Source organism: Solea solea, chromosome 13, assembly GCF_958295425.1.
Source record: "Solea solea chromosome 13, fSolSol10.1, whole genome shotgun sequence".
Lineage (NCBI taxonomy): Eukaryota > Metazoa > Chordata > Actinopteri > Pleuronectiformes > Soleidae > Solea > Solea solea.
Genome location: NC_081146.1, coordinates 2,409,411 through 2,430,158, shown reverse-complemented (window position 1 = coordinate 2,430,158; position 20,748 = coordinate 2,409,411). Strand labels below are relative to the sequence as shown.

General features: G+C 40.4%; 3 protein-coding genes across 3 annotated transcripts; 1 reads left to right on the top strand and 2 right to left on the bottom strand.

Moving 5' to 3' along the window:
- Positions 1-1,351: 1,351 nt before the first annotated feature.
- apoeb (apolipoprotein Eb) lies at positions 1,352-3,296 on the bottom strand. Its single transcript, XM_058648752.1, has 4 exons — positions 3,189-3,296; positions 2,944-3,097; positions 2,511-2,798; positions 1,352-2,423 (listed from the first exon to the last, which is right to left on the bottom strand). The coding sequence occupies exons 1-4, from the start codon at positions 3,274-3,276 to the stop codon at positions 2,039-2,041; spliced, it is 915 nt and encodes a 304-aa protein (XP_058504735.1). The 5' UTR covers positions 3,277-3,296; the 3' UTR covers positions 1,352-2,038.
- A 5,895-nt stretch (positions 3,297-9,191) lies between these two features.
- LOC131471277 (apolipoprotein A-IV-like) lies at positions 9,192-11,160 on the bottom strand. Its single transcript, XM_058647759.1, has 3 exons — positions 11,052-11,160; positions 10,805-10,955; positions 9,192-9,950 (listed from the first exon to the last, which is right to left on the bottom strand). The coding sequence occupies exons 1-3, from the start codon at positions 11,089-11,091 to the stop codon at positions 9,374-9,376; spliced, it is 768 nt and encodes a 255-aa protein (XP_058503742.1). The 5' UTR covers positions 11,092-11,160; the 3' UTR covers positions 9,192-9,373.
- Positions 11,161-14,741: 3,581 nt separating this feature from the next.
- On the top strand, positions 14,742-16,120 carry LOC131471382 (apolipoprotein A-IV-like). The gene is made up of 4 exons (XM_058647902.1): positions 14,742-14,847; positions 14,935-14,994; positions 15,104-15,254; positions 15,335-16,120. The coding sequence occupies exons 2-4, from the start codon at positions 14,955-14,957 to the stop codon at positions 15,909-15,911; spliced, it is 768 nt and encodes a 255-aa protein (XP_058503885.1). The 5' UTR covers positions 14,742-14,847; positions 14,935-14,954; the 3' UTR covers positions 15,912-16,120.
- The last annotated feature ends 4,628 nt before the right edge of the window (positions 16,121-20,748 follow it).

The following is a 20,748-nucleotide window of genomic DNA, read 5'->3' as shown; positions in this document are numbered from 1 at the left end:
TTTACTTTTTATTTTTTGTAATTTTTCTTACTATTGTATTGTATTGTATTGTATTGTATTTTTATTTAATTTTATTTTATTTTATTTTTATTTTTATTTTTATTCTCATTTTCTTAACTGAGCCCCCCCTGGGGGAGGAATAAAGTCATTCAATTCAATTCAATTCAATTCAAAATATTTAGTAGAGTTTGGCGATCGTACACCAGCAGAGAGTTGACATTCAGAGCTAAAAGTGACACAAACAGCACAAACACACACAGCATTGGGAGCGACAGACGGCAGGCCACACACACAGGCGCCATCTTCACCCAGGTTGAACCATTGAATATGAATATGAATATGTACCAGCTTCTTGTATTATTTCCGGCTATTAGCCAGTAGTGGACACTGGTGCTTTGTAGTACTTTTTTACACCACAGTGACACTGTACACAGGACCAAGAGTCGTTTGTGAAGTTTTTATGCAGCAGTAGCTCGGCTCCCAGTCACATTATCTGGGTGTTACTTTGAGGAATTCAATTATGCAGTTATTTAAACTGTGTTAACTTGTTTGTCTGTGGTTTGAAACTGTCTAACAGACATTTATTTCTTTTATACGTTCAGCTCTACAGTTTTAAGATTAATTTAATCTGGAGCGCAGAGTGTTCCCAAATGCCTGCTGGGAACAAAGGGGAATCAGATTTGTTCTAACATGCCCGCTCTAGGAAACCACAAAGCTGAGGATGGGGGAGAAAGAGAGATCTTTGGAAGGAAAAAGACGGTAAATAAACTGTGGTTTTACTTTACTCGGATGTGCTTGGCAAAAACATGAAGGTGTGTTCAGACCTGTGTCAGGGAGTTGGTGATTAAAGGTGCACAAAAGCTTCAGATAAGTCCTCTTATATAATTGCTGCCAGCAGGGACATGTGCTAAAATCATTGGACAAATTTGTAGCTTTGCACAGACACACGTTTGTGTGGGAATACATGGCTGGAGGTGAAACGTCTAAAGGGGTACAGGAGTGTGAAAAGTCTGGGAACCACGGGTCTGCAAAGAGAATTAAAGAATGTCTTCAAAGTTTCAACTGTGAAAGACTTTTGATTTTGATCATAAACGTGGATGATGCACAAAGAGGCTGTTTACATATGAAATATTATAGGACAATGGTAGGATAACTCTAAATGTATACTGTAGAAGATGGTAGTACTTTATAATGTCACGTATTAATACCTGTAATTTTATTGTGTGTTTCTTTATAATCCTGTGTGACCAGAGGGCATATAAATAGTCATTAAAAAATTATTAACCATATTTGTGTCAAATTTCAAGACAGTTTGATCATCTTTGTTCAGAAAAACAAAACAGTGGCAACATCTTTTTCCCAGGTTCTTTATTCACTCAGTACTGTTCTGATAGTGAGCAGCAGGTGGACATGTGACATGTGACAATGTGTTCACACAGAAGAACAGAAGGCAGGCAGCATTACACTTTTTCTCACTAGTTTTTACACTTTCACACTTTTTCTGTGAGCCACAAAAAGAAACACAGTCGCTTCAGTGGTTCAGCATCGACTGAAAATGTATAAAAATGACACAGTACAGTACGGCATGTGCCCTTAACTTTTGATCATCATATATTCAGTGCATTTTGGAAATTTTAGTGACACCTGTGTGTTTGGATCGTTGAGAGGATGATACAGGCTGGAGAACCTGCCTGTGTGGCTCAAACACAGCAGTTATATTTACAACCAGACAAAACGTATAAAGAAACGCGATGCTAACTTTTAAGGGAGGCGTGGTCGTCGGACAGCTGAAGCAGTTTAGTAAACAAGCAAAGCATATTACAAATAGTTGTTACCTGTATGTGCTATTAACTGTGGTGCTTGTGTTCAATGAGAAAGGAAATTGATTAGGAACAAACGAGGAGAAAGGCTGTCGCTGTAAAACAAAGCATCCATGCTTCCTCCTTTCACTAATAAAACCCCTTTAGCTTGAACACAAGACGCTTAAATGAAGATATCAGTAACTCTTAACCCCCTCTTGAAAACCCTCAGTCTGTGTTTAGGCAGCAGTTTCCTTGACCTTTTCAACCACAGCGTCAAGCTGTTCGCGGATCCTGGTGGCGTATGGGGCCAGCAGATCGGTCAGATCGCCAATCTTGCCCTCCAGGGAGGCGCGCAGCTCCTCAGCAGTGGCCTCCAGCTGGGTCTTGAGAGACTCAGCCTGGGTCTTCAGATCATCGGCCTGGGTCTTGAAGCCCTCGGCTTGGGTCTCCAGCTGCTTGCTCAGAACCTCAGCCTGGCTCTGCAGCATGGTAGAGAGGTCGCTGAGCTTCTTGGAGGCGGTGTCACTGGTCTGCTGGACATAGGGCTCAACATGATCCCTCACGGTGCCGAGGTTCTGGGAAGTGCGGGACTGGACCTCGTCCATGTAAGTGGCCACGGTGCTGGTGGTGGAGAAAAAGGAGACCTTCAGGTTTCAGAAGACACAGATTTGAAGAGAGTTTAGGTCTGAAAGCCACCGCTCTACTCACTTGCGAATCTCCTCGGTGTCCTTGTCCAAGCGCTTCCTTAGCTTGCTGGTGTAGGCACCAACACGGCCACGGACGTCATCACTGTTCAGCTCCACCATGCTCTTGAGCTCACCCAGATAGTCGGTGGTGCGATCCTTGGCATCCAGCATGTCCTTCTGCAGTTTGTTGGCCAGAAGCTGCAGGTCCTGAGTCAGCTGACCGGTGGAGGTTTCGGTCAAGGGGGTCAGCTTGGTCTGGACGTCATCTCTATAGGTTTTCAGCTCTGCCATGGTGTCGGTGATCAGGGTGCTGGAAACAGAAGAGCAGGGAAAATAGTTAGGAATATAGATAAAGGTAAAAGGCCAAATGCATCAAGTTTGAATGGGAGGAAAAAGATCTGGAAAACACACACACAGGTGAAGGTAAGGTAAGGCTTAGAAGGAAGCAAACTTACTCTAGCTCCCTGCTGAGCTGAGAGCTCTTGACGTTTTGCAGGACTCCATCGGCTTGCTTGTTCAGCTCAGAGACGTACTGCCAGAACCGGTCCACGGTGTCCTCCCAGCGACTTACAGAGACATCAGCCTGGGGCAGCACACGGGCATTGCAGCCTGGGGTGGACACATATGGAATGGATGGTTGAATAACACACATCTTGTGAAAAATATGCTTATTGTAAAAAAAATTACCAGAAACACTTACCGGTGATGACTGCCAGAGCAAGGACCAAAGCTACAGACTTCATGGTTGTTTTGAGTGATAGACCTGTGAAAGAATGCAGCAATACCATGAAAACACATCCAAGTAGACTTATACAAGCATATAACTATGACTACAACAGCACTAACCACATTATAAGCTGCTAAATGCAATATTATAGTTTGAAAGTTAGCTGTAAAAGTGAGACATGTGGTGTCTCTGCATGCTATGCTGTCCCAACACTCACCTGAGAGAGTGAGCTTCCTCTGTACTCCCTGACTGGTGACTGAGGGTTTTTATATTAGTCCTGGGAGGAGACTCCTGCTGCTTCTGCTGGGGGGAGGGCGTGTGTGTGTAAGTGGGATTGGCAGTATGTGAAAGTGACTGCGTGTTTGTGCGATGGTGATTCGTGCACACAGAAATCCAGTTTGCCTGCACGCAATGTGTCACCAATGGTTTCACCGGTTTGCAACATGTGAGGAGGTTTGATTGAGCAACCACATTATATAAAAAAAGGTCAACGTCGGCCTTGACAGTTGTTTTTTTTTTTTTTGTTATGTGCAGATTCCCCAAATTTGGAAACCGTTGTAGCTGCTCACTTAAAAGCTTGAGGTAGACTTGCCCAAAAAGCATTAGCAGGTGACAAAAAGGTAAAAGAACCTGGCTACCTCTACAGTGTCGTGCAGGGACTCCATATGTTTGTGCCAAAAAATGTCAAACTGTTATCTGATCATTTTAACATTATATATGTTTATACCATACACATTACTATTTATTATTACAGCAATGAGCCATAACTAAGAAGCCAATAAAGAGATTACATAAAGAAAATCAAAAGGCAAAAAAGACAACACAGAAATAAAATGATTCAATAATTCCAATAATAATTATAACCGACATTATATTGTAATACGTTGTAATCAGTGAAGTCGATTAAGCACAGAATTTTGCATTTATCAATAATTCACATTTGTGTTTCTAATGTGTAATTGTCTCTCACATTTCCTCTTGGTGCTGTAAAACATTTTTAGCACGAACATGGCCTGGCTTGTATACTAGAGCATTTAGAGTCATTTTGGGGGTGGGTGAGGGTTAAGCCTTATCACATATGCATTAGCTCTGCCACTGCTGGCCTTTAACACCAATGGTGCCAATGGCCGTCTACTTAACCCAGACAGACACACAACCCCCAATCGTTTTACATGACAATCCCACTCTGATACACTCTGACCAACTGGTGAATGCAGCAAGTGTGAGTTTACTGCATTTGCTCAGATAGTATATAATAATGTGGCATCAGTGACCTTTATGTATTTATTTATTTATTTATTTATATACATGATGTAATTGCATACATGACATACTGTAAATGTATGCACTGAGGCACATGAGGTGTAAGAAAAAAAGAAGTAAAATACCTCCCTCACAAACACAAAACATACACCACATGTGCTTCAGTGTTGTGTCAGCAAAGTTATTCCCAAGGGATTTCCAGGATTTTGAAACATACTTTGGAAAGAGAGTGTTTTTTTCCCAGCCTATTGAACAGCAAATATTTGTTTAATGTCAATATACACTGTTGCCATGTGCACCGGTGCATGCCTCTATTACATAAAACAGACAGTGAAAAAAGATGGTTGACAAACTGAAAAAAATGTCTTACACCTAAAGGAATTAAGTTCATTCAAACCAAAGCAAGTGTCTACAAATGACTTGGTCAGATTTTCATAAATCAACAAAAGATTCAGCATTGAATACAGTAACAAGGAGTAGATTAGAGGAACTTTGGGTGGGTGTTGCATGATTCTCATTAAGAAAGTAGAAGCAAATATCATCATTATGACCTTTATGTTCAGTGAAGGATCCTCATTACATTATGTTCATTTAAAGCAAGAGCCCTGGCCTGGAAGACTCTGCATAAATCATATACTGTTGTTTCTACCACTGACCACGTGGAACGACCAATGCCCTTTAGAATTTGGCCTCTTTGTTGTCAACACACTAGATTCCAATGTGCTGTAGTTTTTCACAGAAACCTGACACAGGAACAAAGTTTGAATAGTCGGGTAATTAGTGTGAGGACACGATAACACTGCTGTGTGATAACTAACACTGTTCAAGTCAGTGATTATAGAGCAGAACGGTGAGGTGTTTTTGTAAAGACTGTAAATGCCTTTTGCCGTCTTCAAAAGATAAAAACACTGAGGTGAGAAAGGGCGTTACTTTTGAAGCGTGGCTGTACTGGGACGCCCCGCGGTGCTGAGAACCAGATTGTGATGCAGATCGTCACTCTCACTACAAACTGGCTGCCAGCAGGGACACAAAACAATGAATGAACCTAACAAAATCTACACCAACTGAAGTCTGCATTATCTTAAGAGCATGTTTGCTACTTTATTCAAATAAGTTTCTCTGCACAAAATAGAGATAATAGAGAAAATCAACTGCTGTCTCCATCAGTAGTTCCATGTCTTTTGTGTACATATTGTGTGACTTTGTGTTTGAAATACTCAGTTTTCACCGGTAATAAAAACAGTGAGTTAAAAATGCTGATAGTTCCTGTGGTTTTTGGTGCAGGAGAGTAGAAAATGATGTGTGATAAAGCAGCAAATACACTCTTAAGATTAATTAGATGAGTATTTTGTTCAATGGCTAAAATCAGTTCTTTGTGCACCCAGTGGCAGCCATGTTTGGACGGAGAACGTGCATCAGTGTCTCCAGGTTGACGAGGGTGAAGTCAGTCAGCGGGGGTGTCAGTACCTCATACAATCAAACATCAAAAACAATAAAACTTGAAGAAGAAAAGACCTTTGACCGTTTGTGCCACTCACAGAGACCGTCTGTATCTTCAGGTTGATAACAACACGCAGTCCAGGTCACACACACAATCAAATCAAATTGAATTCTCTCTGAGTAAAATGATCTCCTGCAGCGACTTCTTTCTCTTCTCTTCTTTCATTTCACGGGATGGTTTGCTTACACTACACATTTTAAGGATCCTAAATGAAGATAACAGACCACATAAACCTGCAATACAGCGAGGACAAAGAGACAGGAGGTGTATGGGGGGGGAGTAAAACTTGAGTCAATCAAGAACTGTGACGTCACACAGGAAAATATCTTACGCGTTCATCTACACTATGCTGCTTCTCCAACACAGGCAATGTCCAATGTTTATCAGGACAGTGTGTGAAAGGGCATCTTTAAACGCTTTGACCCAAAGTAACCCGAGCCTTTGGAAGAGTTGTGTTTTTAGTTGAATCTGAATGATCTCACCCGTCTGAATGTTAAAATATCTGTTTGGATGAGTCAGCAAGGTTACTGCAGTTAACATCTGCGGGTGAGGAGCTGCTGAACTGCATATTTGAGGTCAGAAGACTTGTTGTTTTTCTTGGTGACTTCTCCTCCATCTGAGTCAGACTGGTATCAGCTGATGGAGATTTGTGCTGAAGGGCTGCTGAGGTTATCGCTCCATCTGTCTGTAATGATGGGGTTACAGGGCTGATCAAGGCGAGATGGTAGAAGCTAATGGCTATGGCAACACGGTGTCTGCTGTTGTTAGCTGCACTCTCTCCGACAGAGACACCATCAGAGTTTTACCAGTGCGCCATGTGATTTGAGTCTAAGGGAGTGTCCACACGAAGGGAGTGTCTGTAATGAATGAATCTAGGTGAAAAGCTTTGTATTGTATCAGGGATATATGCATGGAAACAGCATTTCGGGAGCACTGAAATGCTAATTTCAGAAAAGGGGTCCCAGAGTGGTTAAATCTCAAAACGCCACCCTTGCATTTTCATGTAGAAAACCAATATGCTACTTTGAGAAAAAGATGATGTCATAATCCCGCCTCTCTCTTGCTCCGGAACATCACTGTCGCTGATCTTTGTTGTTGTCATTTTCTTCTTGTGTTTGGAGATTGTTTGGCCTGTTCAATGTATCATAACCTTTCTTTTCTTTCCTTAGTCCCCCTCGCTTTCTTCATCCTGTCTCTGTTTCTGTGATTGTATACATTGTAATGTATACTTACTCAAGTAAAGCTTTATTTCAGTCTTTCTTTTTTTTTTAAAGTTTGTTCACAGTGCACATGCCCAAAGTGACCTCTCCTCTGGTTTTGGTGTATTTCTTGAGCAGCTCTACAGTACAGTGCCACGTACAGGCCTGGCATTTCGTGTGGATGAAGACATTTCCTGAAATGGAAAACTTTTTCAAAAAGACAAAGAAAAAGATTGCTAACGTTTTGTTTTCAGTTCACATTTAAAGAAATGTTTGTTCCTATTTTTGGATAGGGCCAAACATTTCTCCACTTCTGCCACACGCAGCTCAAGCAAGGCATAGCAACAGATCCACAAAGCTGATTAGCGCCCTAAGTTGTCAAAAGTAAGGTTTTCTACAAACATTTGCAGCCATTTACGTGCTAACAGCCACAAGCTAACTGCTTGTTTTAACATTACAGTGGAAACCAAAAATAAAGATTTGTATGTCATTTCAAGTTGATAAAGACTCCAGCTTGTTTGGTACTGTAGGTGGAGGTAGAGTTTATTCATTTGGTTCCAATATACAACTTCCTTGAAAGTCACTAAATCAATAGATTATGACTATGTTAAAAAGCAGCCATCCAACTGTTGTATAATAGTGCACTGTGTGGGAAACGTAGCTGATGTGTGTAAGAAAACAACGTTTGATTTATGTATTCAGAAGACAACTTGAAGCCTTCACACAATCAGACAAAAAGACAAACAAATCATGTCAGAGCTGTGTGTTGGGAGGGTTAATGGTAATGTGCTCTGCCGGGAAACAGCTGGGGGGGCGAACACAGGAATGTTGTTTGCCACTGGATAAGGCAGCGTGGGAGCAATCTGACAGCAGGGATGAAGGCATCGAAGAAAAACAAAAAAACAAGGTGGAAGCACAATGTGTTTATGAACTCCCAGACTTGCAGAGACAGACCAGGACACGTCCTTTCTGACATCCGCAACTGAAACCTAATATGGCGTGGTTTTGTCAGTCGACACTGGGGAAAGAAAAAAAGTTTTATTCCTCCATGATATTTTTGTTGTGGAGTTTATATTAAACATCTGTTCTTGTTGTTGATATAAACACGTGGATGTAACTGAGTGACTGTTCACTAGATGGCACTCGTTCTTTTAACAGAATGGTTTTATCTGGTGTTGTATCACAGCGAAGTCCAACATGATGTATTTTCTTTGTGCTTGTTGACCACTGACCACATGTAGGGGTCAACATTACTGCCTGTTGTACCCTCAGTCAACCAAAAGTCATATTACATGGAAAAAATCTATCTCATTTGTTTGACAATAAACAATGTATTTTAATCTTAGGTAGATTAGATTTTCTCCTGAAATATAATATGATATAATGTAATGTAATGTAATGTAATGTAATATAATATAATATAATATAATATAATATAATATGATGTAATGTAATAATATGATATGATATGATATGATATGATATGATATAATATAATATAATATAATATGATGTAATGTAAGTTAATGTAATATAATATAATATTATATAATATAATATAATATGATCTGATATGATATGATATGATATGATATAATGTAATGTAATGGAATGGAATTGGAATCTCCATACCCCAAAATTAAATATTTTTAAATAATTTCTGTGATTAAATTCTAACTACTGATTTATTATTTTTCTTACTTATTCTCACAACAGGATTTCATTCATGGATTTTGTTTTCATTGACAAGGAAACTTCATGATTTGTCTGGTTATTGTCATATTAGTCCTTGAAAATCTAACTTCTGATCAAATATTGTGGTCTATGTCACTTTTTTGTTCAGTTCCCTGTTGTTCTACAGTGTATTCACCTTATGTTCCTTATGGTTTGCATGTTTGAATATTGTTTAAATAAATTAAAAAGGGAAAAGCAACCAATACATCTTATCACCAGAGAATAACAATAATAATCATTTCAACACCACTTAATAAATGATAAAGCAGACGCTGGCACTTAAGTTTGGCTTTCACTTTATTTCCATATTATGGGGAGAGAACACTGTGTGGTCATAGACCGACACTTAATATTTATAATGTATGTGTTTTTAATACGGTGAAAATATCTGTGGACTCTAAATAAGTGAGCTTGTTTTTTCAATGCAGTTCCTTCTGGTGAAACATGGCGTGGAGATGGACTTAGTTGCCGTTGACAATGGTTTCGTAGAGGCTGCTGAGGTGTGCCTGCACCTCCTGGATGTACGGGGACAGCTTTTCCCTCAGGTCATCAACATGAGGGGTGGCCATTTCTTTCACCTGCTGGACTCCCTCGGTCAGCTGACTCTGGACTCTCTCGGTCATGGGGGCCACATGCTCCTTGAAGTCCTGCAGGTGTTGGTCCACCTTCAGCCTGAGGTCCTCGGTGTAGGGACCCAGATGTTCCTGCATGTCGCTCACACTCTGCTCCAGGCTGGCCTTCAGCTCCTCAGTCTTCTGCATCAGTGTGGTCCTCAAGCCTTCAGAGTCCAGGGAGTCTGCGTAAGGGCCCAGCTCGTGCTTGAACTCCTCCACTTTCTGCTGGATCTTGGCCTTCAGGTCCTCAGTGAAGGGCTCCAGCTTTCCCCTGACGGTGCTCAGCTCCTGGGCCATGCGCTCTCTCAGCACGTCGGCCTCAGCAGTGACTTGGATGATCAGGTCCTTGGCTGCAGGGGGAAGCTGCTCCTTGGCGTTGGTTGCGTATGTGGTGGCCATGTTGGCACTTTCCATCAGACGGGCACTGGATAAAAAAGTGAGCAATTATTTGCATTTGTAAGAGAAATGCAAAGTAAAGGTGGTACCATAGACTGTATATCTAAAAAGTGGATCATATAGTCATCCAGTTTGCAGAGTGAATCTAAACCATCAAACTTCCTAAAGAGCCACCAGGGGGTGACTCTACTGGTGACAAAAAGAACTCTGTTTGAAGTCTATGGAGAAATAGTCGTCCCATAGATCCGTCCCATAGATCTGTCCCCCAGAAAAGTCTTTGGGAAACTTAGCTTCTACGTCTCATTTGATTTATAACGTATCCTTCAATGATGGAGCATGATGTTGAATGTGTAGATTTTCCACATTCAGAGGAAATTAGACAACAAAGCATGGCACTTCAGTGGACACGAGTGTGTAATCGAATGTTAGTATCTGCCAATAGGAGCCTGGTTGTGTTAGTCTGACAGAAAATGGACTTTTAAAATACACGTTAACATGTTTGTCTGTCTGGAATTACAACTCCCTGTAATCTGTAATCCTTATCTCGTTATGTAAGATATGGGTGCCAATGTGGCCATTTTCAATTTGGGCTTTGCAACAGTTAAGTATCTACTTTACAGAGGCAATAAAAGCCCCCTATCATGGGCAATTTCAGATATTTCAACAGCATTTTGCCCCATAACCCCACTAATTTCCTACCCTGCGTATCGTTTATCAGCGCTATTCAATCCTGGAATGGACACCCTAAATTTTCAGGTTTCAGGTCCTGAGGACCAGGATTGAGAAACCCTGCTGTATATCACCTCATACGTCATACACCCCTTCTTCACATAACCTAAACTATATCCTTCAATCATGGTGACACATTTTGTAAAAACCTACCTGAGTTCCTGTCCAAAGTCTGATTTCCTGATCATTGCCAGGGTGTCGTCAGCTGTCTTTGTGGATTTGGCAACATAGTCCCAGAAAGTGTCAACCATCGTGTCCATCACTGGCTTGGGTGCATCAGCGAGGAAGAGGTTGGCCTGACAGCCTGTTCAGGGGGAACAAGATTAGTTTTGAGTGAATGTTTTTCAACCACACGTCAAGAAACCCGGCTGATCGTTAAAGAATTTCTCACTATACTCACCGCTGAAAACAGCAAGGACGAGCACAACGAGGACCTTCATGGCTCTGGATCTTGTGAGGAAAAAGAAGAAAAAGTTAGACACGCTAGACACGCAAAACACGGCAAAGCAGCAAATGGCAAGGTCTTCCCTATGAGTTCTCCAGCTTACCTGAGTCTGCGAGTGTACTAGCAAGTCCATTTGGCAGAGCTTATATAGCGAGGAATGATCCCAAAGTCCAGGTGCTGGCTGCCTTGCTGTCATCCTGCCTCACCCTGTTGTCATGAACACTCTGTTCCTGACAGAGTTAATGCATGCACAAGCCCATGCTATGAGACCACTGCACTTACATGCTGTACATACATAACTGGTAGTTAGCTTCATACTGTATGTCATGTGATTGTATGGATACTAGTTATTAAATGTGACACTAAACCTCCCACACTTCATACACTGTCTTTCACGTTGGTGTGAATCATCAGTGCGAAGACAAAATCCATACATTTAACCTCAAACAAACAGACCTGTGGCTGCAATGATCATGATCAGTGGTTACAGAGATATAATCACTGTTTCTCAGTCCCATGATAATGCTTCAGTGTAACACACATGATGTCTGTCTTTCATTTATTTGATGCTTCATGCATTCATTTTCTACTGCTTTATCCTCTCCTGATCTACGGTATCGTCTGTGATTTGTGACTGGTTGGTGAATGTCACAATATTAAATCTGAATTTCCATATGATGGGGCTGCAATTGTTCATTATTTTTTATTATCATTATGTTTGGGGGTTCTTAATCAACAGTGGTGAAATATTTCCTGAAGCAGTGGATGGCATCTCATCTAAAATCTAGAAATGTGGTAATTAGGGCTACTAACTTTTGATCATGATCGACTAATAGATTGGTTGTTATATTCATGTCAGAAAATGGTGAAAAATGTCAGCCCGTTGACACAAAATCATGACTTCCTCAAATCAAGTGTCAAAGGGGAGCAAAGAAACTTAGAACATATCACACTTAAGAAAAACACTTAATCAAAATACTCAAATTTAAATTTAGTAAATTAAGTATTCTATCAATTAATTCCTGCTTTCACAGTCAGTTAATTAAAAAGTGTCAACTCAGTATATACAGAAGTTTGAATTAGGAAATGCGTGTTATTTTTCTTTCTTTTCTTTTTTTTTTAAAGAAAAATGACGATTCAGGCTCATTTGGGCTGTGACTGTTCCCCTGAGTTAATTCTTTATCTCCATATCTCAGCAGCCCAGAGGCAGGAATGCCAGAGGAGGGATCATCTGAGCTGACATAGGGCCATAGGCGGGGTCGCACCCTGGACAGTTCGCCAGTCTATCACAGGGCCACTCTCACCTATGGTCAAATTAGAGTGACCAATTTACCTAATCCCCATATTGCATGTTTTTGGATTATGGAAGGAAACCCGGAGAAAACACACGTGCACACGGGGAGAACATGCAAACTCCTTGTTCTGACCGGGTCACGAACCGGGGTCTTCTTGCTAACCACTACACCAGCCGTGTTGTTTTGATTAAATATATTTTCAGTTACTTTTTAAACGACATCTTACTTGATTGTAGTTACTCATGACCCTACTTTGTGTGTCACGTACTGTATATCAGTCTGGCCAAAGGTTAGCAGACTCAGACACCGTCAGCTCTAGAAGGACAAAGTAGCTGCTGGTTCACATCAGTTCCCTGAAACCACTTTCACATTCAGCAGCAGCAGCAGCAGCAGCATTTTACTGCCCTCCGTCTTTTCATACGTGCAGTGTCTGACATTTGAAAGTTGAACATACTCTGATAGTTCAAAAGCTTGTTACATTAAAAATAATGTCACATCAGTTCATGTAACACTGCACCACTCAGTATTTGACAGGATAGTCGTGTTTAGTTCTTAGAACATTCTGAGCACCAGATTATTATTATTATTTTTTATTATTATTATTATTATTATTATTATTATTATTATTATTATTATTATCTTAAAACTTTAGTGCTTAAAAATACTTTACTGATGTCTCACCATCTGTCAGCTCTATTAGAAAAGCTTGGGGACGGGATATTGAGGATGTGCATCCATAGCTGTTTCATTAAGAGTAGACGCAGGTTAATTCAGGTTAAAGTCCAGAATGCCTTGTCTTTTTGGCATTCGCAGTGTCATAGCCAACCTGATTGGATCTGTTTCTGGATTCTTGATGGCCATTTATTGAATTAGTTTGCCTTGTTAGACTGACTACCTTTTTTGATCCAGTAAACTGGACTCTCTGCTTTTCTATCTCTGCCAGTGTACTTCACATGTAGTGCCTGACTTAAATATGAGCAAATGTTAAGTTAGATTCAAACCATTTTTCTCTTTAGACTTCACACATAAAGCCTATGTGCTACAGTTGCCATACCCACCTAATACCCGTGCATAATAGAAGAAGACAGCAACAAAGACGTGGGAAAATTGAAGCTGTACATTTTCTTATATTCTGCCAGCTGATATAATTTCATATCGTTAATCGATGGTAGGAAGATTCAAAATGGTGCTGGACATGCTACCAACTAGCCACACTCAGACGCAGCAAAACGCAGAAATCAACGGTAAAAACAACGATAGATTATAGATCCGAAATGATCACTCAGAACTCACTCACGAACCTCTGCCACGACTGCTCTGGTTTAGAGTCACATATTGATCATGTGTGGTGTCTAATTCTAAATAAGGCATACAGTAGAAAAGACTGTATCAGACTCATATTGCTATCAGAAGATACTTAAGGCTGTGATTTTGGTATCAGTAAGAATGTATTTACTGATTAAATAATAATTGACCGATCCCAATTATAGCCCTGTTAATAAACCAACTGACTAATATGACTAACTAGTTACTAATTAAGTAAAAAAAAAAAGACACATTTATGTATTACAATCTGGAGCTGACGGCCATGAACCTGAACATTAAATCTATTTTTGTTGCCCCTGTTTTCATGGAGACTGGACCTTTTATTTTCTAAAGGTGGCAAATAGTGGCAAAACAAATTGTGGCAAATTGTGGCAAACAAAAAAAATTGTGGGGAAGATTTTATAAATGAAATATTATGTAGCAATAATTCATATTTTTTTCTTATAGCTCTTCATATTCTCATTCTTTATGCTAGGAGAGAGTGTGCCGTGAGCTTCTAAATGATCCATCTTTTTGTTCCATGAAAAGTAAGGAAAATACAGAGCGACCTTTACAAGCAGCAAGAAAATATTGTACAAAAGGTTAGTCAAAAGTAACTCATTGTACCTGCCGAAGACCCAGAGAATTAACTAGGTTAATCTCATGTTTAGTTGTATTTTTAATGCAATGACAATAAAGGCATTCTATTCTATTCAATAGAAAAATAAAGATGCCATTCAAGGGCCTTGTGCCAATTTATCCGCATCGCCTGACCCTAATACAAAGTCCACTTGTGTGTGGATGCCAAAGTTATCTGGAGTTATCTGAGGACTGTTAGTCCTGAGCTAATTGGTTCGTTTATCGATACTTCCTGTAGCGAGGTCAGAGGAGAACTGCTGCTCGCACATAACGTCTGCCCTCAGATTGTGTCAGCGTGGCTGCATCATAGCCATGGAGGTCATGTGATAGGAGCCCAGAGAAGGCGCAGAAACAGGAGGGAGAGCCTCAGTGACAACATGGCAGGGACTCCTGGACTTTGGGCTCTTGACGACAACAGTCACCATGCTTCAGTATATATACGCGGAAACACTCACTCACAACACACACTCGCAAAAACACTCGCTAATCCCTGAGCAAGCCAGTGACAGGAGGTAAGAGTTACACGACATTACAACAGGAACATCCTTAGAGCAAATAAATAATAGTTACATTTAACTAACTCCATCATTGTTTTTCAGCAAGAAGCAAGACAACAACCATGAGGCTGTTTGTGGTACTGGCCATTGTACTGCTGTCTGGTAGGTTTTTGTTTTAATAGCTAATGCAAAGCTAACATAAACCTAAGCTGATGCTGGATTTATTGTTGTTCAATGAGAATAAAATCTATTATGTTCATTTTCTCTACAGGCTGCCATGCCAACCTTCTCTATGCGGATGCACCAAAGCCGCAGATGGAAGTGCTGATTGACTCTTTCTGGGACTACGTTGCCAAGGCCACACAGACAGCTGACGACACCCTGCAGATGATCAGGAAGTCTCAGTTTGGTCAGGAAGTCAAGTAAGTGACATGATTGATTGATTTGTTGGTATTATACAGCCTTCATCCTGGTCTAACCCTTACTTTTTATTTTCCTCCAGTGCTCGTCTGGAAGATAGTGTTTACTTGGGCAGCACGTACGCAATCTCTCTGAAAGAGCAGCTTCCCCCTGCCGCTCAGGACCTGATGGCTAAGATCCACAAAGAGGCTGACACACTGAGAAAGGTGCTTACCAACGAGCTGGTCGTCGTCAAGGACAGCCTGGAGCCCTATGCTGAGGACATGAAGGCCCAGATCCAGCAGAAAGTGGACCAGTTCAAGCAGGAGCTGGCTCCCTACGCAGACTCCCTGGACTCCGAGGTCCTGAGGACCACGCTGGTGCAGAGGAGCGAGGAGCTGAAGACCAGCTTGCAACAGAGTGTGAGGGACATGCAGGCTCAGCTGGGTCCTTACACCGGTGACCTGAAGGAGAAGGTGGACCAGCACCTGCAGGACTTCCAGGATAGGGTATCCCCCATGACCGAGAAGGTGGAGGTTGAGCTGAGACACAGAGCAAACCTGGTGAAACAAATGGTGGCTCCCTATGCTGAGGACCTGAGAGAAAGGCTGGACCCGTACACCCAGGACATCCAAGCCCAGCTTATGTCCTTCTATGAGTCCTTTGTCAATACTAACTAGTCCTTCATCCTCCTCCATCACCAGCCTTGTTTACCTCTGTTTCAACCATGACATAATTTAAATATATGAATTGTACTGTATCCAAAATGACAACACATATTTATTTCTAAATACAACATGTATATATATACGTTTTATTATATGTTATGAACTGAGTATTTTGTGTAATTTCTATTGGATGTTTAACTAATAAATTCATGAATCTGGAACATATAGTTTGTCATATTTTAATCTTCTTTGTGCTATATTTATACAGAATGTGTCTCACATTAAATCTGAAATGATGGTGTGTGTATTAACACAGTACACAACATACAGTATATTTGAGGATCACTGTGGTCCTGAGTCACAGTTAAAAGGCAACTGGTGTTTTGATATGATCTAAACTGTGTGTAAACGTGCCTCGGCTTGTGTCACTGCTTACTTTATTTCCAGAGCGATGCACTATTGTTCTTATTCTCTGACTTGTCGTTACTTGCAATGAAACTGCACTTTACTGGTGGCACCACTCGAATGGAAAACATGTGTGAGGCCCAGGATTACAGAAAATAACAGAGTTGCATATAAAGATGTCTTCGTTTGCCTCCCTTCAAAGTGATTTGAGCCACGCATAATTATTCTGTAATAAGTAACAAAAATTGTGTAACCTCCTATTATTCCACAGCATGACACAGAGCCTTATCTGTCTCACTCTTTTGACTGTGCCAGCATCCAACATGGAGGGTCAGAGTCTAATGACAATTATAGACACACAATCACACACTTACACACACACACACACACACACACACACACAAACACTAGATCAGCCGAGATTTATGAACATTTTATTTAAGATAAGAGAAGATAATCCTTTACTGGACCCATGGGGACATTTACAGTCACAACAGCAAAGACGATAAAGGTAATACATAGTAAATGCATTTCCACATCTATGAATGTAGACTATAGAGAGATATAGTGTGGGCTTAATATTTACAGTTTATGTTGTTGTTTATGTTTTTGTTTTTTTTCTAATTTACTGGATAAATAAATATAAGTTTGTTCTCCTCAGAACTCAAGGATCGTTACAGCATTTTAAAGTGTTAAATCCTCTGAGATGCAAACTGCTCCAACTCCCGCTGACTTCTCCGAGACTTTACAAATGCAGATGTTGAGCTCACATTTTCACGTGTCAGCCCGCTTTATACCTGATTAGCACTTGTGTGGGTGCCCAGCAAGATGCATTATCAGTCAAAACAGCCAAAAGGCACCGTTAAGGTGGTAATCCTAGTGGCTGCATTCTAAACCGAGGGCCTGCTGCATTCAGACTTTAACAGCACAGACTACTGGGGGGAGGGGTGTTTGAACGAGACACATCTTCAAACATTTCAGTGTTGTTGTGATGTAGATAAGATGCTGATCAGTGGCTATGTGAAGTCTCACATCACACTATCTCACTGATGCCCTCAGGTTTGTTGCCCCCTATGAATGGGGCTGGTTTCAGGGCACAATCACTGTCACGAGATGTACTGCAGTGTTAAGTTATATGCTTTACAATGATTTTATATTTCACTCATTCCCCTAAAAAGTTAAATGATGTTAAAATGAACAGAAGACAACACATTTTACAACATAACCTGAATTGGAGGGCAAAGATGACTTATTTATAGGCTGAAGAACATCCATTTACTGACTTTAGTTCAGTACAGCTGATTGTTTACTTGAGTTCTTGGATTTACTGACCCTCTTATTCCAGAGAGAAGTGCACCATACATTCATTTTATAAAAATGTATCTGAACTGTACGGATTATGTGAATTTTAATTGACATAATTTAAAAAAAAACAAAATTAAAAGAATTTGCCAAAATTCTGAGACAACAGGCAGAATTTAAAAACAACAAAAAACTTTCACACAGATATTCAATTTCCTCTCAAAGCTATAATTTTATGTTTACATATAATATATGTATATTGTGCAAAAATAAAATAAACTACGCTAAACTCTGATGAATAAACTCAAAATTCAGACTTTTCTGAGAATTCTGACTTGAATGTCAGGATTCTGTCTGAGGTGTTCTATTTATTTTTCTATTTAGTGAGAGAAATGTCCTCTTCCATAGTGAGATAAGTAAGGTTTATTACAGCCCAGGAGTTCTCAAACATTCTGGGGCCCAGAGCATTTTCGGGGGCATGAAATTGACCAAAAATCACCAATAAAGCACAGAACCATTGCTACTCCTAGATGTTGAAAAAAACTCTGAATAAAAGTCGACTTTTAAAAATACATGTTAACACAGATATAATGTGTTCTGGAGTCAAATTACTATAATTACTATTGCATGTGTACATTCAGTGGGACACAAACTGGCCTGGGCAGTCGTTGTAACTTAACTTAAGCTAGACATAGTAGTTTGACTGAAATGCATACACTATACTGCAAAAATTAAAGGTGCAGTGTGTATTTTTTGAGAGGATTTGTTGACCGCCATTTTGTGCCATCATGTTCATCATCTGCGACAGGCCAAACAGACATAAAAAAGCTAGAATGCACGTTTTGAAGCTGATGTTTTCTACACAAATGATGAACGTCTCTGGCCACACAAACACAATGGATAAACCATTGAAGAAAGAAGGGTGAGTTTTACTTTCACTCTGCAGATTTACCATGAGCTGTCAGCTTATATGTCACGTGGGCATACAAGGGCATTTGTCTCTTTATCCTGTGTTCTTAATTTATTCTGTTCTGTGTTTGTCTGTCTCTTTTTTAAACTCTGGTTTCTTTTCTTTATCAATTTATTTTGTTTCATATGTTTTTATAGTGAGAGCTTGCATCCGCTTTCCAATGTGGTGTTCTTGTAAACATGACAAATAAACTGCCTCTGCCTGCCTGTAATTAGTAGTAGTACTAGTAGCAGTGGGAGTTGCTGTAGTAGTTGTTGTTGTGGGGCATTGCTGCTTACTTGTGTAAAAGGACACTTGATCAAATGGGATGCAAGTGTTTTCCCAACAGACGGTGCTACACTGCCACCCAGTGGCAGAACTGTATAAATAATGAATCACATGGAGAATTACAGTACTATGTGTAGTATAGGTAGAAGTATTATAGGAGCAGGTGTAAAGGTTTGTTGCCCTTGTCTAAGCACGTCAACAAGTCACGTTATTTTAATTTTTACTAACTTTGTGGTGTTCTGTATCTGACCAATGAACATTCATACTCACTGGAACTGTATTTTGGACACTGCCCATCGCGGATAGCATGTATTTGAATGACAATTAGTTTTTTGTTTTCATTTTCATAATGTCTCAGTGTCTTCAATGAAAGCTTGAATATGATTGAATGTCATTTGTAATACAAATATTGTTTATGAGAAGGAAAGTAAATACAAAAATGAATGAGTTTAAGGAGGGAATCAACAAATGACTGAAATGTTTGAAATGGTAAGAAGAATCTGACAAAACTGGACTGAGGGGTTTCGAGAGAAAAAAACAAAGCGTGTGTGAGAAAGGACTACTTGTGTAACTTGAATTTTAGCACAGTCATTCTTGTGACAACAAGAATGACTGTGCTAAAATTGTGGCATTGTTGATGGCATTGTTGAAGATAAGAAAGAGGAAGGAGAGGTTTTCTGCAGCTGCTTTCAGCGCAGCACAAGTTTCTGTGTTTTGTCTGTTTTGAGTTCAGTTTAAGATCAAGTCTTGCAATAGTCCAGTCTAGAGATGCATGACACCATTTTGTCAGCATCCTTTGAGAGGTGTCGTGCTTGTTATGGTCATGTTTTAGCTAAAGCAGCCATTCTTAAACTTGAAACTTGAAAAATTGCGAGTTGAGTTCAACCAAAACCATAAACCCCAACACTGATCAACACACACGATCAAGCTTTTATTGATACATATTACATATGACTATAACTTTACCATATTGACCATATTACTTCATCCACATGAACCGTTTGTAGATCAGCTTTTAAACATTGATGAGTAACAGTTTATCAGTTTTCTGGGCAGCCCGTAGCTGGGCGGAAAATAATTAGACTTGTAACCAGAGGGTTGCTGATTCGAACCCCCATCAGGTCAAGGGCTGAGCAAGGTACCTAATCTCTACGACTGACCGTAGGCACGGGGGTCCTTTGCCCGAATAAATGTGAGGCTTACATCAGGAATGGCATTAAAGGGGCGTTAAATCTCTGCCAAATGAAATATGCTGATGATTTTCCGTGACAGATAGTACTGTTCCAGTACTGACAGGAACTCGAAACTGGCTCAGGTGAATCTGAACTATAGGCCTATAGGCTGGGGAAACTCCCATACTGAGAGCTTCCTTTTTTCACTCCCCTTTGTTCCTCTCTCTGCAGGTACCTGTAGCTCCGTGCTGCAGGTACACCCTGGACAGGTCGTACATATAGAGATGAATAACCTTTTTCTCTCACAGTCATACTTGTCCACTTAACCTAATCCCGTGGAAGTCATACTACCCTGTAAGTAGTAGTAGTATTGTCATAATATCAATATATATAGTAATCTAATTAAGTTGCCTATTGTATGAAACACATTATAATATGATCAAGACATTAAGACCATCTTTAGTACTTGGACAGTACCCAATACAACCATGATTTTCGCACTTCATCATCATCATCATCATGTACCGCTTTATCCTCCACCAGAGGGTCGCTGTGCCAATCTCAGCTACACCCTGGACAGTTGGCCAGTCCATCGCAGGGCCACACACAGATAGAGACAAACCACCATTCACTCTCACACTCACTCCTATGGTCCAATTTACCTAATCCCCACATTGCATGTTTTTGGACTGTGGGAGGAAGCCGGAGAACCCGGAGAGAACCCACGCACACA